This window comes from Coregonus clupeaformis, chromosome 2 (assembly GCF_020615455.1).
Source record: "Coregonus clupeaformis isolate EN_2021a chromosome 2, ASM2061545v1, whole genome shotgun sequence".
Taxonomy (NCBI): domain Eukaryota; kingdom Metazoa; phylum Chordata; class Actinopteri; order Salmoniformes; family Salmonidae; genus Coregonus; species Coregonus clupeaformis.
The window spans coordinates 29,614,025-29,631,599 of record NC_059193.1 but is presented as its reverse complement, the minus strand read 5'-3'; the positions used below and the strand labels follow the sequence as shown (position 1 = coordinate 29,631,599).

Sequence of the window (17,575 nt, the reverse complement as noted above, 5' to 3'; positions counted from 1 at the left end):
TTCTTTGTCCTCCAAACACGACGAGTTGAGTTTTTACCAAAAAGTTCTATTTTGGTTTCATCTGACCATATGACATTCTCCCAATCCTCTTCTGGATCATCCAAATGCACTCTAGCAAACTTCAGACGGGCCTGGACATGTACTGTCTTAAGCAGGGGGACACGTCTTGCACTGCAGGATTTGAGTCCCTGGCGGCGTAGTGTGTTACTGATGGTAGGCTTTGTTACTTTGGTCCCAGCTCTCTGCAGGTCATTCACTAGGTCCCCCCGTGTGGTTCTGGGATTTTTGCTCACCGTTCTTGTGATCATTTTGACCCCACAGGGTGAGATCTTGCGTGGAGCCCCAGATCGAGGGAGATTATCAGTGGTCTTGTATGTCTTCCATTTCCTAATAATTGCTCCCACAGTATTTCTTCAAACCAAGCTGCTTACCTATTGCAGATTCAGTCTTCCGAGCCTGGTGCAGGTCTACAATTTTGTTTCTGGTGTCCTTTGACAGCTCTTTGGTCTTGGCCATAGTGGAGTTTGGAGTGTGACTGTTTGAGGTTGTGGACAGGTGTCTTTTATACTGATAACAAGTTCAAACAGGTGCCATTAATACAGGTAACGAGTGGAGGACAGAGGAGCCTCTTAAAGAAGAAGTTACAGGTCTGTGAGAGCCAGAAATCTTGCTTGTTTGTAGGTGACCAAATACTTATTTTCCACCATAATTTGCAAATAAATTCATTAAAAATCCTACAATGTTATTTTCTGGATTTTTTTCCCTCAATTTGTCTGTCATAGTTGACGTGTACCTATGATGAAAATTACAGGCCTCTCTCATCTTTTTAAGTGGGAGAACTTGCACAATTGGTGGCTGACTAAATACTTTTTTCCCCCACTGTAGCATGGCACATTTTGTCTGATAAAAACATTAACACATCTCTTATACAGCAGCTAACAAGGAAAGGTGACTATAAACAAATATCCTAGTTGGAACACCAGAAGAATGAAGGATAGGCAAATCTCTATCTCTACGGATAGAGATTAGTTTTTTCCCCAACATACACTACCGGTCAAAAGTTTTAGAACACCTACTCATTCAAGGGTTTTTCTTTACTTATACTACTTTCTACATTGTAGAATAACAGTGAAGACTTTAAAAAAAAGTATTTGATCCCCTGCTGATTTTGTACGTTTGCCCACTGACAAATAAATTATCAGTCTATCATTTTAATGGTAGGTTTATTTGAACACTGAGAGACAGAATAACAAATTGATTTGCATTTTAATGAGGGAAATAACATGACATAATACTTGGTGGCAAAACCCTTGTTGGCAATCACAGAGGTCAGACGTTTCTTGTAGTTGGCCACCAGGTTTGCACACATCTCAGGAGGGATTTTGTCCCACTCCTCTTTGCAGATCTTCTCCAGGTCATTAAGGTTTCGAGGCTGACATTTGGCAACTTGTACCTTCAGCTCCCGCCACAGATTTTCTATGGGATTAAGGTCTGGAGACTGGCTAGGCCACTCCAGGACCTTAATGTGCTTCTTCTTGAGCCACTCCTTTGTTGCCTTGGCCGTGTGTTTTGGGTCATTGTCATGCTGGAATACCCATCCACAACCCATTTTCAATGCCCTGGCTGAGGGAAGGAGGTTCTCACCCAAGATTTGACGCTACATGGCCCCGTCCATCGTCCCTTTCATGTGGCGAAGTTGTCCTGTCCCCTTAGCAGAAAAACATCCCCAAAGCATAATGTTTCCACCTCCATGTTTGACGGTGGGGATGGTGTTCTTGGGGTCATAGGCAGCATTCCTCCTCCTCCAAACACGGCGAGTTGAGTTGATTCCAAATAGCTCCATTTTGGTCTCATCTGACCACAACACTTTCACTCAGTTGACACCCAATCATTCAGATGTTCATTGGCAAACTTCAGACGGGCATGTATATGTGCTTTCTTGAGCAGGGGGACCTTGCGGGCGCTGCAGGATTTCAGTCCTTCACGGCGTAGTGTGTTACCAATTGTTTTCTTGGTGACTATGGTCCCAGCTGCCTTGAGATCATTGACAAGATTCTCCCGTGTAGTTCTGGGCTGATTCCTCACCGTTCTCATGATCATTGCAACTCCACGAGGTGAGATCTTGCATGGAGCCCCAGGCCGAGGGAGATTGACAGTTATTTTGTGTTTCTTCCATTTGCGAATAATCGCACCAACTGTTGTAACCTTCTCACCAAGCTACTTGGCGATGGTCTTGTAGCCCATTCCAGCCTTGTGTAGGTCTACAATCTTGTCCCTGACATCCTTGGAGAGCTCTTTGGTCTTGGCCATGGTGGAGAGTTTGGAATCTGATTGATTGATTGCTTCTGTGGACAGGTGTCTTTTATACAGGTAACAAGCTGAGATTAGGAGCACTCCCTTTAAGAGTGTGCTCCTAATCTCAGCTCGTTACCTGTATAAAAGACACCTGGGAGCCAGAAATCTTTCTGATCGAGAGGGGGTCAAATACTTATATTAAATACTCCCTCATTAAAATGCAAATCAATTTATAACATTTTTGACATGCGTTTTTCTGGATTTTTTTTTTGTTATTCTGTCTCTCACTGTTCATGTCTTTGTCAGTGGGCAAACGTACATAATCAGCAGGGGATCAAATACTTTTTTCCCTCACTGTATATATACAAATAGCCACACTTTGCCTTGATGACAGCTTTGCAAACTCTTGGCATTCTCTCAACCAGATTCATGAGTTAGTCACCTGGATTGTTTTTTTCAATTAACAGGTGTGCCTTCTTAAAAGTTAATTTGTGGAATTTCTTTCCTTCTTAATGCTTTTGAGCCAATCAGTTGTGTTGTAACAAGCTAGGGGGGTATAGAGAAGATAGCCCTATTTGGTAAAAGACCAAGTCCATATTATGGCAAAAACAGCTCAAATAAGCAAAGAGAAACGACAGTCCATCATTACTTTAAGACATGAAGGCCAGTCAATACGGTAAATGTCAAGAACTTTGAAAGTTCTTTCGAGTGCAGTCGCAAAAACCATCAAGCGCTATGATGAAACTGGCTCTCATGAGGACCGCCTCAGGAATGGAAGACCCAGAGTTACCTCTGCTGCATAGGATAAGTTCATTAGAGTTACCAGCCTCAGAAATTGCAGCCCAAATAAATGCTTCACAGAGTTCAAGTAACAGACACATCTCAACATCAACTGTTCAGAGGAGACTGCGTGAATCAGGCCTTGATGGTCGAATTGCTGCAAAGAAACCACTATGAAAGGACACCAATAATAAGAAGAGACTTGCTTGGGCCAAGAAACACGAGCAATGGACATTAGACCGGTGGATATGTGTCCTTTAGTCTGGAGTCCAAATTTTAGATTTTTGGTTCCAACCACTGTGTCTTTGTGAGACGCGGTGTGGGTGAACGGATGATCTCTGCATGTGTATTTCCCACCGTAAAGCATGGAGAAGGAGATGTTATGGTGTGGGGGTGCTTTGTTGATGACACTGTCTGTGATTTATTTTGAATTCACACTTAACCAGCATGGCTACCACAGCATTCTGCAGTGATACACCATCCCATCTGGTTTGGGCTTAGAGGGACTATAATTAGTTTTTCAACAGTACAATGACCCAACACACCTCCAGGCTGTGTAAGGGCGATTTATACCAAGAAGGAGAGTGATGGAGTGCTGCATCATATGACCTGGCCTCCACAATCCCCCAACCTCAACCAAATTGAGATGGTTTGGGATGAGTAGGACCGCAGAGTGAATGAAAAGCAGCCAACAAGTGCTCAGCATATGTGGGAACTCCTTCAAGACTGTTGGAAAAGCATTCCAGGTGAAGTTGGTTGAGAGAATGCCAAGAGTGTGTAAAGCTGTCATCAAGGCAAAGGGTGGCTATTTGAAGAATCTCAAATATAACATATCGTTTGATTTGTTTAACACATTTTTGTGTTAATTCATAGTTTAGATGTCTTCACTATTATTCTACAATGTAGAAAATAGTTAAAAAATTCAATAAAACCCTTGAATGAGTAGGTGTGTCCAAACGTTTGACCGGTAGTGTAAGTCTACCTAAATATAGAATAGGCAGCAGTTGTGTGACTAGATTGGACTGCCCATTCAGCCCCAGTCTCGCCCTCTAGGACGCCTCTTCCCCAGGATGCATCTTTCCCAGGACGCCTCTTCCCCAGGACGCCTCTTCCCCAGAGCTAAACAACCGTATTACCTTTTGTGCATGTGTTACTTTACTTCTAGTTCTGAACAGCTGAAATAAAAACCCTGTGGTGATTTGAACAACCCCCCCATCCCCCTTCCCCCCCCCCCACACACACACACAAAAACATTTGTTGAGGTGATCGACGTGTGCCTACAACCTTCTCTGTCTGTTGTAACTAAGCATTTTGTAAGCAGGACGCACACAATATCCTTATCCTAAACGTGGGGCGAAACCAAACGCATTTTGCCTGCATGACAACATGACATGTAACATGTAGCCTAGCCCTGTCTTCACGTTGCATTGGGGCAAAACATCTGCGTTTTAACCATAAATAAGATACAACTGTTATTTCGCTTCTCAGTGATCATGCAATACTGCACGATTTGATAGACAGCACATCATTGAAATAGCCTTCCACCTCTGGGCAGCCAAATGTTCTGCGCGTGTAGTTGTTCTGCGTGTGTCTCACATGAGCAGAAGGTGCTGCTGTTTAGCTATCGGGAAGAGGCGTCCAGAGAATCCGGTAATGCAGCCACTCCCTAGAGAATACAGGGCTATAAACATCAAGCAAAGACAGAATCTGAAGCAACCCAACGGTTCTCCTAGCCTGGAATCGAAGCTGAATATCACTCCGTTTCACTATTGTTTCACTGATTCAGTCTGGAGAACCTCCAATAGAAGGGCAGTTGGACCGTCTACTAGGACGATATTCAGTGTGGATTCCAGGCTAGCAATCTCCAGGTTCCAGTGTGTGTTTTTGGTTTCTCGTTTGGGGGTGGGTTAATGAGGGTGGGGCTATATGAGTGGGCATGGCCTCAGGTGAGCTGAGGGACAGCGGAGACAGGCTGAGGTTCGTCCAGGAAGATGAGGTTGTCGATGGACTTGAGGTGGTTGGCGCTTGTCTTGTTGGTCTCCATGGTAGCCAATCCAAAGGAGCACTCGTACCCTCTGTTGTGTCTGGGAAGAGTCAATGCCTCCTCTGACACAAAGCTTTCACCTGTCCAATCAAAGCAAAGCTCGTCTCAATCCAAGGCCCAATAATACCATAGCAGTCAATGTGGTTGTGCTTTATTTCACTATACAGAAATGACATAGTAATGACCTATAAATAACATGTTTTGTTTGATTGGGATTCATTAAAACAAGCATGTGTGATGGCACCTGTTTCGGAGGAGCAAGAGGGACAAACAGCTCTTCTTGGACAGCCCATGATGTGAATGTCCTTTCCATCGCCACCATGTTCCAAAACAACATAGAACTAAAACAGAAGGGATAACCGTTGGGGAACACAGTAAGGTAACAGACAGTAGCCTACTAGTAGTTCTGGGACACCGCTCAAACAATATTCTCTAAACTGTCTGCCTGTGACCCACAAGGCCTTTTGTGATTGGTCATTGTTTGTGTATGGAAGTCACCATTAACTGGGTTCAGACTTACCCGTGGCGTCTTGGGGACGGTGGTCTCTGACATGGTGTCATCACTGGTGCTTGTCTCGCTCATGTCATCCACAGAGGGGTGTTTCCGAACGGATCTCCTGGACCTGCAATCACATGGTATATCATTGTGTCATATGTCATATGTCAACATATAGTCCCATGTGGCTCACTTGGTAGAGCATGGCACTTGCAACACCAGGGTTGTGTGTTCGATTCCCACGGGTGACCAGTATGAAAATGTATGCACTCACTACTGTAAGTCGCTCGGAATAAGAGTGTCTGCTAAATTACAAAAATGTAAAATGTCGAATCATTCTGGTAGACAAAGAATACAGTAAAATGCGATGCATCTATCAATAATGCATTATTAAAGTGTACATGCATTTATACAGGCTGTTGTTAGCAACCATGAGCTGTTATTAGCAAGCATTGTATGATAGAAGACACACCCCTTCATATTGTAATGGCAACCATATGGTATCACAGATCTAGAGGGAATTGTGTTATGTTCAGTTCTCTTCAATACATGACAACTCCAATGCCAGTGTCACCATGGATATAAAATACACTGATAGAGCGTAAGCTGTGTCAATACCGACAAGTAAATATGGATGCTCATATCTATGTAAATGGTGACCTGGGAATCCTGACTGGTGGTATCATTTTGACAGACCGTTTCAGTTCCACAGTAAAGCATGTCCCCACAGCCTACAGCATGCCTCTAGATAATAACACATGCAAAGAGCCATGAGTCATGAAGGAAAGGATGGCGAAACATCAATTTTACAGTCCACTGTAGTCGAATAGAGTAAGTGGCTTTATTACTTTATTACAATGGTGTATGTTTGATCTCTGTGACCTGTCCTTTCACCTGGAGAATATGTGTGTGTGTGTATGTATTTGGACGTGAACTACATTTTCAGCAGAGAGAGAGAGAGAGAGAGAGAGAGAGAGAGAGAGAGAGAGAGAGAGAGCGAGAGAGTGTGAGTGTGCATTGTGTGCATTGTATGTCCCCGCAAGTGTGTTGGGTGCATCAGCTAGAAAAACTAAACTGCACAAGGGTGCATCTGCACCTGCAGCCAAGTGCGAAAGGCAATTTTGGGAAAGAACTATTGCCTATTGTCACCAGTGTAGCGTTTGAACCGGGATATAGCTCAGTGGGTCCATCTTGGGGCAGAGAAATGACCTATTTTGATGTGCAATTGCTGTAGAACAAGCTAAACCAAGCATGTAATTGAAAGCATGCCTCTTCCAGCAGGAAGCCAAAGGAAGAGACCCTGGAAGAGAAAAATGCCCTGATTTGTGAGTCTAAAGAGCCGCAGAGACACCGTTGTGTCTCTCTAAGCCACCAAAACATCCGTCAAGAGAATCAGCCACTTAACTCAGATAAGGGAGTGTGTGTGTGTGTGTGTGTGTAGAATCAAAAGAATGGGAATATAGAGTTTATGTATGCTCATGGCACCTCAGCAAAAGCGGGGCCACATGCCGCCATTCGTTCTATGTGATTAGTTTATTTGTATTTTCTCCCCTGCTGTTGTGCCTTCACCTATATTACACGGGCCATGCCACCCTGCGTTTGATAGGCACCTCTTTATGTTTCTACAAAGGGGATTGGATACTTGTCGTGGTGTTAGCCCCACGGAGGGCCCACGTCTTTAATCTGTTGGGGCCTATGCTCCCGATGCCTCTGCATAATACAATATTTTACGCAGCACGTTTACACGAACACACACACACCTACATCACATATACAGTAAACAGACAGCAAATGGACCCAGATTGACAACAATTTGGACCATTAATTTTGAACAGGCAAAATTGAACAAAGCCTATTTATGCCTGGGGTATTTAATTAAGCAATAAGGCCCGAGGGGGTGTGATATATGGTAAATATACCACAGCTAAGGTCTGTTCTTAGGCGCTATGCAACGCAGAGTGCCTGGACACAGCCTTTAGCCGTGGTATATTGGCCATATATCACAAACCCCCAAGGTACCTTATTGCTAATATAAATTGGTTATCAAAGTAAGTAGAGCAGTAAAAATACATGTTTTGTCATACCCGTGGTATACGGTCTGATATACCACGGCCAATCAGCATTCAAGGCTCGACCCACCCAGTTTATAATACCCTTTATTCTATGGTTCCAAAAGGGAATAGCTTATGTAATTATCTTGGACTTAATGTATAAGTACAGGCTGTAACACTATGTGTACTGCGTACCACAGCTAAATCTGTTTTTGATGAAGATACAGAAAGAAAGCTAGCAAACGTGGTAAGGACTCGGGCAGCCTGTTACAGGTTAAGTACATTATTTATTATTACACTGAGGGTTACTGTGGTATAAGACCCACCCACGCAACAATCCCCCTCCCCCCGCCACCCCAATTTATCCTCTCACCCGTAGCAGTAGGTGACGCAGGCAGCGATGGAGAGCAGGGTGATGAGGACCACCATGCCCAGGGCGATGGCCACGTTCCTTCTCTTCTCCTGTTCGGCCTGCTGCAACTCCCACCACTCCAGATCACTGAACTGACAGCGCTCGCCCATGTAGCCCGCGATACAGCTGGGAAGACCACATGCAATACTCACTGTTAATATAACACACACATACAATATGACACCACAACTTCTGAAAAACAACAAGCTCAAAACAGGTGTTGGCTGATTTATGAGACAAGTCTACTGAATGCTTATTGAGAACATTTCTGTGTATTTTGCAGACCGATGCAGAGGCAAACTTTAGAATCCTATATCTTACTGTTTATTCTATATCCTTTATCCCACTGTAGATACAATCCTTTATCTCACTTTGTTACCATAGCTAAGGAAAGGCTGTATATATGGAACAATAGTGCCACCTACTGCCGTTGTCTGAACTGACTTACTAGAGTGAAAATCCCTATAAAGAAACAATTTTAACCCCCAACTCCCAGCCACTGTATCTGAAAGGATTGGATAAGAGTAATAAAAACAGTATTTTTGCCCCCCTAATGTTGTTGACAAGTCAGTAAATAATGGTGTTGACCCATGTACAAGGAGGTAGATAGGGGTACTTGCTTGCAGGCATAGGACTCCATCTCTGGGAAGTAAAAGCAGACTCCCTCGTAGAGACAGTAAGTTTCATGAGATGAGGGGCAGCTCTCCACTGTGTTAGTGTTCACCCATTGGCTGGTGACGTCCATAGGCCTACTGGTGGTCACCCACGAGGACATAGTTGACAACTCTGCAAACACGCAGAGAGAAGGAGGGTGGAGAGAGAGAGAGACACACAAAGAAAAAACAGGAGAGACAAAGAGGATTATGGTGATGTCGTAAAAAACTTTAAGCAAAAGTTGAGCATAAATGTCTTTATAGAGATTGTTCCAGTAGTAATGTTTATTATGATACTGTATTTAGCGCTGCACCTTGGCATGTCTGTCCATTCCCACTGTAGCCAGCTTGACACATGCAGCGGTACTTCCCTATAGTATTGACGCATTCCGCTCGCTCATCACATTTGTGTGTTCCCATTTTACACTCGTCAATATCTAAATGGGAAAGAAAACAACATGAAAACGATTGTGAACATGTAAATTATACGAAAATGGAATGTTAAATCATCAAAGTTCATGAGTGATTGTTCACCGGTACAGTGGTGTCCCTCTCCACTGAAGCCAGGGCGACATTGGCAGTAATATCCACCGGCAGTGTTGACACACACTGAGCTCTGGCTACTACACAGGGCCATCCCCAACATGCACTCATCACGGTCTAGAAACACAACATCACACAGCAAGATACATAACCTGACACACACCTTTTTCCCTATCTGATTTCAGGAATGACATTTTAATCCCTTTAGCAGATCCTCTTATCCAGAGCAAATAGGGTTAAGTGCCTTGCTCAAGGGCACATCATCAGATTTTTCATCTAGTCGGCTCGAGGATTCAAACAGCAACCTTTGGGTTACTGGCCCAATGCTCTTAACCGCTAGGCTACCTGCCACCCAGTTCTCCTAAATAGGAATTTAATTGGAAATAAAAAAAAAGTTCACAGGTACACACGTATGCACACACGCACTCACCCACACACAACTCTCCATCCCCAGTGAAACCTTCCAGGCAGTGGCAGGTGGGGTTGCCTCCATCCAGTAGACATTGTGCATTCACATCACAACGGAGAGAGAAACAGTCATCCTGGTCTGGAAGTGCAAGGATGTTGCCAAAAACGTTTCAAAAGACCAGTTTCACTGTATAAACTGCATATGTGGACAAAATCAGAGTGGCAGCCATTTTGTGCCCGTATGAAATCTACGGTATTGTTGTTATAGCAGTGTGGCTTTTACCTGACACCATCTTCTCAATGAAGAGTGTGGGCTCACTCCCTTCGTCCATGTTGTCCTCCTCCCCGTCAGTAGAGAGACCAGGCACAGGGAGCAGCAAGCTCTCATCGTTCAAAGTTTTGTTTTTCAGAGAGAACGAGTCTGCAGACTCGCCATCTTCAGAATCTGTAGGAAAAAGCATGAGCAGACCAAAGTTGCATCTTTCAAAATCAAACTCAACCAGAATCTTTATGAAATGTGTAAACTGGGGCTCATATCACCTGTTGATCCGTAGGATGGCAAGCAGCCTTTGCCATCAGATGATTGGGCAATGTGTGAGTGACAGGAGCAGTGGGCGAATCCTAGCCTGCTCTCACACACCTGAGCACAGCCCCCATTTTGATAGAGACACATATTTGCTCCTGAGGATGACAATGAAATAAATTAGGTAAAAGACTGCGATAAAGCAAACATAGGTATTTAACAATCATATTATGGAGTCTCTCTCTCTCACTCTTTCTTGCTACCTGGCTTGGCGAGGGGGTGAACCACAACTATGGATGCCGGTTGGACCATGTTGACATGGAGACGCTCTGGGTTCATCCCTGTCCGCTTGTCAACACTCAGAAGCAGCTGCTGCTCCCAGTCCGTGATCCACAACCTGTCCTCAAACACTACCAGGTCAAAAGGTCGACCTGGACCAATCAGAAGAGACAATGGAATTACAATAAGAATATGTATCATATTTAGTTAATATAGGCTATAACCTTTTGACTGTGTGTGTGTGTTCCACAGAAGCCTCACCTACTTCGTTCTCTGTCAGGACTCGTCGGTTGGAGCCATCCAGGGATGCCGTCTCCAGTACGCCCCTCTTGCTGTCACACCAGTACAGCTGGTCTTCAGTGAAGTCAATGGTTAGACCGCTAGGGGACACCAAGTCAGTGCTCGCGATGACCGCACGGTCACTTCCTTCCAAAGACGCACTCTCCAACACAGGCCTGGTACCCATATCGGTCCAGAACAACTTCCTCAAGAAACAGAACAGAAATGATAACTCACCCATCTGCAATTAAATGGCAGAGGACAATGTGTAGCAGAAATTCTGATAAATAAATATATTTAAAATATCGTACTTGGCTAAAGGATGAACTGCAATTCCCCTTGGTTTCTGTATGCCTTTGCTAATAATGGTCTCTCTGTCGAAACCATCCAAGGTGCTGCGGTCAATAGATGAGAGGCTGAAAAACAGAATTCAAAAGTAATGTCCAAGGCTTAAGCTAAAAAATACATTAAAAAATAGTAGATATAATTTGAGGAGAATGAATAGAATAGAAACAAACCACACATAATATAATTCATTGTTTGAACTTCAGAAAGTTCAGTGTGAATGTCAATGTCAATGTAGGTGTGTGTTCTAAATTTAAATGAGGTTCTGACAATAGCATTGGCCCCAGCTCTGAACCCTGGGGTACACCACCCACCCTCGGTCAGTCCAGTAGAGCTTGCGGTTGACCCAGTCCACAGCCAGGCCCTCTGGTGAGTCCAACCCCTCAGTGAGCAAAACCTCACGGGACCCGCCGTCCAAATCAGCCCGCTCAATCTGCTTCAGTACGGTATTGGCAAAGAACACCTAGGAAAACACACACCTTCTATTATTTTTTGTTATCAATATGCCTCGTAAGCATAATTGCCTGACATGGACCAAACTGTTTCACTTCCTCATCATTGAGAGTCATGCAGTAACCAGTAATGACCAATAGATGGTAGCAGATCTGAATACAGCTGACCCAAAGTGCTCCATAGTAAATTCAGAACAGTAGAATACGTTTTGAAGTTGTATAACTGACTTCAATGTAGACCACTTCTACCTTTGAAAACCCAAAGCATTTCCTTACTTTGTTTTGTACAGGATCATAGTCCAGAGCTATCACTGTTCCACTCGGTTCCTCCACAAGGCTGTGGTCACCAGTCCCATCCAGATTAACACGTCTGATGTTTACTATGTTGGCAAACAGCAGATAAGGTGGTGGTCCTGGAACATAATGATATGAAGTGATGATGAATAGAAAACAAGAGGGAAAACATACCTCTTTTTGCATGTGTGTTTATTTATTGTGTGTGTGTACATGTACTTTTAAATTGGTCATTTAGCAGACGCTCTTATCCAGAGCAATTTACAGGAGCAATTAGGGTTAAGTGTCTTGCTCAAGGGCACATCGACAGATTTTTCACCTAGTCGGCTCGGGGATTAGAACCAGCGACCTTTCGGTTACTGGCACAACGCTCTTAACCACTAAGCTACCTGCCGCCCCATACTTGTATGCGTGGCAGCGTATGTGAGTGTGTGTGTGAGTGTGTATCAGTGAGGACTCACCAGTGGCTGTGCAGCGTTTACCGTCTTGGTGGAGCTTGTACCCGGGCAGACAGTCACACTCCCACCTACCAGGAGTGATGGGGGAACATTGCTGACTACAGCCCCCTCGGTCTGAAGAGGAACAGCCTGGGTGAACCACACACACACACGCACGCACGCGCACACACACGCACACACACAAATGGTGAGAGATTCAGTGACACAGCCTCCACTCAGAAACTCTGAGCAATAAAACCTCCGTCTTGTAACACTGATAAAACCTCCACTCTGTAACACTGATAAAACCTCCACTCTGTAACACATCTCCAGTGGCTTTAGGTAAACATTTAGTGTAGCATTACCTCTACAGGACTGTCCATCCGGCTGTAGTATGGACCCCTCTGTACACACACAGATGGTCCCCTCATCAGTAGCAAGACATCCATGATCACACTGGGTCATATTGGCCAGACATGGTGAGGTCTCTGTTGATGCAAGGGCAGATAATTAACAAAGATACACAGAACCCAATGGCGTATTGCAGTTTGGCGGACATACAAATTACTTTATTCGAAATTCATGATAATATAATGTTGCAAAGCAGCGCTATCGCAGTTGAAGTGGTAATAATCCAATAAACATGTTATTCCAGAATCAGATGTCCAGTTACTTTAACTGATTTGAATTTTTTTGTCTGAGCTGACCTTATCAGTTGCGCCACTCGCAATGCATTGCATGTTGTGCTTTGAACTTAAACCTTGGGCCATTTCCGATGCTCAGGCACTAGTATCCTCACTGTCATGCTACAACATCAGTGAACACACTACAGAATCAACAATCACAAATGATTAAGGGCTATGTATGAAGGGTTGTGAGCAATGCAAACCAGTGGTGGAAAAAGTACCCAATTGTCATACTTGAGTAAAATTGAAAGTCACCCAGAAAAATACTACTTGAGTAAAAGTCTAAAAGTATTTGGTTTTAAATATACTTAGGTGTCAAAAGTAAAAGTAATTGCAAAAATATACTGACGTATTAAAAGTAAAAGTAAAAGTACAAATTCTTTCAAATTGCTTATAATAAGAAAATCAGACGGCACAATTATTATTATTATTATTTTATTTTTTTACAGGTAGCCAGGGGCACACTATAAAACGCAGACATAATTTACAAACTAAGTATTTGTGTTTAGTGAGTCCTCCAGATCAGAGGCAGTACGGATGACCAGGGATGTTCTCTTGATAAGTGAGTGAATTGGACCACTTTCCTGTCCTGCTAAGCATTGAAAATGTAACGAGTACTTTTGGGTGTCAGGGAAAATGTATGGAGTAAAAAGTACATTATTTTCTTTAGGAATGTAGTGAAGTAAAAGTAGTCCAAAATATAAATAGTAAAGTAAAGTACAGATACCTAAAATAACTACTTAAGTAGTACTTTAAAGTATTTTTACTTAAGTACATTACACTGCTGATGAAAACAAAAAAGCCTGTAATGCTCCTAACATCACCTAATATAACACTAATAGTGACAACATTTAAATCCAAGGTAGATCTCAATTGTAGGCCTATCATTTGATGTGCATAGAGGCAGGAGCTTGAAGCAGACACTAAGAAAACCCGAAGTGGTGTAGTGAGTTGGAGAGGACCAGAAAAGTGGAGTGGATTTGTCAATGGCCAATGCTCCCTGAGGAGCAATGGGCCTAAATAAGTAGTGTGCATGACAACGTTACTCTCTTGCCTATTTTTGGCAACAACACAGTCTTCGCTGCACAATGCCAGATGGTTAGGGGGGAAAGCCTCTTAACCTCTACGCACCTCAGTCAAATCCCTTTATGAAGTCAGACCTAATCCCATCCAAAAAGGTGAAAGTGTAATGAGAATGCTTTCCAAGTCCAAGGCCCACAGTCAACGAACGTTTGTGATGTACCACAATTACTTGTGATGCTGAAGTGGAGACAAAATTGAAGCTTTCTGCCTATCTCTTGAAATATACTGACATAACTTTATTTTGTTTGGAATCACTTATTAAAAAGTTCAAATCCATCTGGATTACATTGGTTCAGGTGAAGTCATCAATGAGAACCAATCAAAGTAAGGGGCTTATGCTGGTATACTCCTACATTTCACCATTGTGAAACAATGGTGAATGCAGCATTCAGTCTGGTTTATCCATGCTAAAGGAGACTTGCCTAATGGTGGTCTAGCTGTAATGAGAAAAGGTGAGCTAATATGCTATAACTGGATAGTTCACCCAAATTACAAAATGACACATTGGTCTCCTTACACATTAAGCAGTCGATGGACAATATATGACAGCATTACATGCGTTTTGTTTTCCCTGGTACGGTTTCCAAATTATAACATTTTAGCATTTGTGGCATAAATCCCATTCATGTCATGGTACTGATATTAATAATAATAATAATAATATGCCATTTAGCAGACGCTTTTATCCAAAGCGACTTACAGTCATGCGTGCATACATTTTTGTGTATGGGTGGTCCCGGGGATCGAACCCACTACCTTGGCGTTACAAGCGCCGTGCTCTACCAGCTGAGCTACAGAGGACCATATTAGCATTTTACGTGCATCATGTCCAATTTATCCGAAAGTATCTCAAATTGATTGTGAAGCTCAACAATGTCACTTACAGTATAGATGATTTGAACATGATGCGTGAAAAATGCTAATATCTGTACAATGATGTGCCACAAATGCAACTATGCCAAAATAATCCATGATTGGTCGCGTCTGTAGCAACATGAACAAAACAACTAACGACCAGATTTTTGACCAGACTATATCTTCTGATAAAATACATACATTTTCTGAAGTTACTTATGAAAATAACGGTTTTAATGAAAATATATAATTCGTTGTGATTTTAACATGTTGGTAACCATTTTATTAAAGCAATAATGCAGGCTTAGCGTCGGGCTGAACAACACCATTATACTGTATGTGACTGTATTCATTATATAGCACTGCCTCATGTGCTTTATTTATTTTAATTTTTTTTACCCTTAATTACTTTCCAACCCCACCAACCCTTCCCTAATTGGAGTAAACTAGTGAACAACAATGCTTAGGCCTCTACTTCCAGCTTATACAAACTATATACATTTCTTGAACACAATCAATTTTACAATAATTATATTTTGTTTGTTTTTACTCCTGAACTTCCTCTACCCTCAACCTCTTCGATCATTTTCATGATGTCCATCTGGTTTGCTTCTATATGCCATATCTTTCTAACTGTGCTCTTTCACAAAAGCTCTCAACCTATATACTTATTATGGACACGGTACGCTTACATTATTAGTTATCTTGTTGTTATTAGTTGTTATTAGCCCCATCCTTCAACTCCATTCAACACCACCCATCTATCGCTTAACACCATCCATATTGGATTTCTATTTGCCATATATTTTACAACTGTTCTGTGATCTTTTACAAAAGTTCTGAACCTTTCTATTCTAATTTCTTCTACAGATTGTAAATTGAAAATATAATTTTTTTGCTAAAAGTATTATTATATTATTGATCGATTGACTATGCGATCTGCAGGGTTAGCTCCAGGTAAATATTGCAATCCTTTAGCCATTCCTGGACCTGTGTCCAAAAACAAGCTACAAATGGACAGTACCAAAACAAATGATCTAATGATTCTGTCTCTTCGCAGTAAATCGGCAGAGCTGGGAAGATTGTATCCCCCATATAAATAACATTCTATTGGTAGCAAGAATTTTATATAATAATTTAATTGAAAAATTATACGTTTTGAAACCAGCGTCGTTTTGCATGTCAGTTCATAAACACTATGCCGTGGGATCGGTACGTCAAAAACCTCTTCCCAACTATTTTGCAATCTATATGGGATGGCTGTCAATCCTTTCGTCCTTAAATGAAACTGGTATACTTTTTTCTTTAACCAATTATGTTCTTTAATGCAAGGCCGACAGACAAGTTCCTTACTTTCTCCCCCTTCCACTTTGCTCTTCCATCTTTGCGGTACTGCTGCAATTATTTGGTTGTAATTTTGGGTAGAGCAGACATTTCCATATGTTTTTGTTAGCTGCATGTGCGACATAACTCCACCAGTCCTACCGATGATATCATTTATGAAGATTATACCTTTTAGTATATTTGAGTTTAACCACAATATTTGTTGCATTATTTGTTCTGTCATTTCTGGAGGATTAAATTGAAATTGCAACCAACTTTCAATGGCTTGTTTTAGAAAGTGATATTTGGGAGATGATTTCCTTTTCAAATAACTGAAAGTGAGAGGTTGTAATCTGAATAAAGGGAAAAAGGCCATTCTTGAACATTGGGTGAGACAATCATATTAATTTGCCAGAGAACCAGTTCGGATTTAAGTATAACTTTTGTATGACTGAAGCTTTTAGTGATAGGTCTAATGCTTTAATATTTGATAATTTCTTTACTCCAAATTCATATTCAATATATAAATAGGCCCGTTTAATTTGTCTGGCTTGCCGTTCCAAATAAAATGGAATATTTTTTGCTCATATAATTTCAAAAACATGTCGCTAGGTGTTGGCAAGACCATAAGCAAATAGGTAAACTGGGATATGACTAAAAAGTTAATCAGGGTGATTTTTCCACAAATAGACAGGTATTTACCTTTCCATGGTAACAAGATCTTATCTTCTTTTGCTAACTTTCTATTAAAATGTATTGGAGTGAGATCATTTATTTCATTTGGGATATGTATTCCGAGTATATCCACATCACCATCAGACCATTGTCTCTGACCGTATTTATTTTTCTGTTTTGGCTGCATATAGGCAACTCACAGCAGGTCCATAAAACAGATGGGGACTTCTCTTTGGTGTATGGGCCGCTCAGTTGGGTGTCTTGGATATAGGGTTGGGGATCGTTAAATCATGATAGGACAATAAAACAATTATTAGATGTATACTATATTTTAAAATGTATATCCCTCATCTGTACAAAATTAAAAGCTCTCTCTCTCACAACCCCTGCTCACAGACACACATTGGTTCTGGGATATGAAACCATTTCCTTTCTCACTCACTTAATGCCACACTTTTTCAAACACAAAAACGCACACCACACTTTCCATCACAATTCATCCACACATACCCACATACTGTGCCTTCTATGTCTTCTGTTTGCTATGTTTTTATCTCCACTGTGTTGATTGAGTACTTGAGTTCTAATTTAGTTATATTTGAAGATGTATTATTTTGCTTGTTATCTTTTCTTGTAATACCGTCTTATCCCTTTATAAAATA

The 17,575-nt window shown here is 42.0% G+C and overlaps 1 protein-coding gene across 1 annotated transcript in view; it reads right to left on the bottom strand.

The window, feature by feature from the left end:
- Window positions 1-4,326: 4,326 nt before the first annotated feature.
- The window catches only part of egf (epidermal growth factor), a 28,848-nt gene continuing 15,599 nt past the window's right edge, over window positions 4,327-17,575 (bottom strand). The window contains exons 8-24 of the mRNA XM_041844843.2: window positions 12,657-12,779; window positions 12,316-12,441; window positions 11,837-11,973; window positions 11,423-11,571; window positions 11,075-11,179; window positions 10,746-10,969; window positions 10,469-10,636; window positions 10,223-10,363; window positions 9,966-10,127; window positions 9,705-9,821; window positions 9,266-9,391; window positions 9,046-9,168; window positions 8,699-8,864; window positions 8,040-8,204; window positions 5,640-5,742; window positions 5,364-5,460; window positions 4,327-5,199 (exon numbers count right to left, since the gene is read on the bottom strand). Coding sequence (XP_041700777.1) covers window positions 5,018-5,199; window positions 5,364-5,460; window positions 5,640-5,742; window positions 8,040-8,204; window positions 8,699-8,864; window positions 9,046-9,168; window positions 9,266-9,391; window positions 9,705-9,821; window positions 9,966-10,127; window positions 10,223-10,363; window positions 10,469-10,636; window positions 10,746-10,969; window positions 11,075-11,179; window positions 11,423-11,571; window positions 11,837-11,973; window positions 12,316-12,441; window positions 12,657-12,779 — 2,414 coding nt within the window. The 3' untranslated portion in view covers window positions 4,327-5,017. The remainder of the gene's footprint in view (window positions 5,200-5,363; window positions 5,461-5,639; window positions 5,743-8,039; window positions 8,205-8,698; window positions 8,865-9,045; window positions 9,169-9,265; window positions 9,392-9,704; window positions 9,822-9,965; window positions 10,128-10,222; window positions 10,364-10,468; window positions 10,637-10,745; window positions 10,970-11,074; window positions 11,180-11,422; window positions 11,572-11,836; window positions 11,974-12,315; window positions 12,442-12,656; window positions 12,780-17,575) is intronic.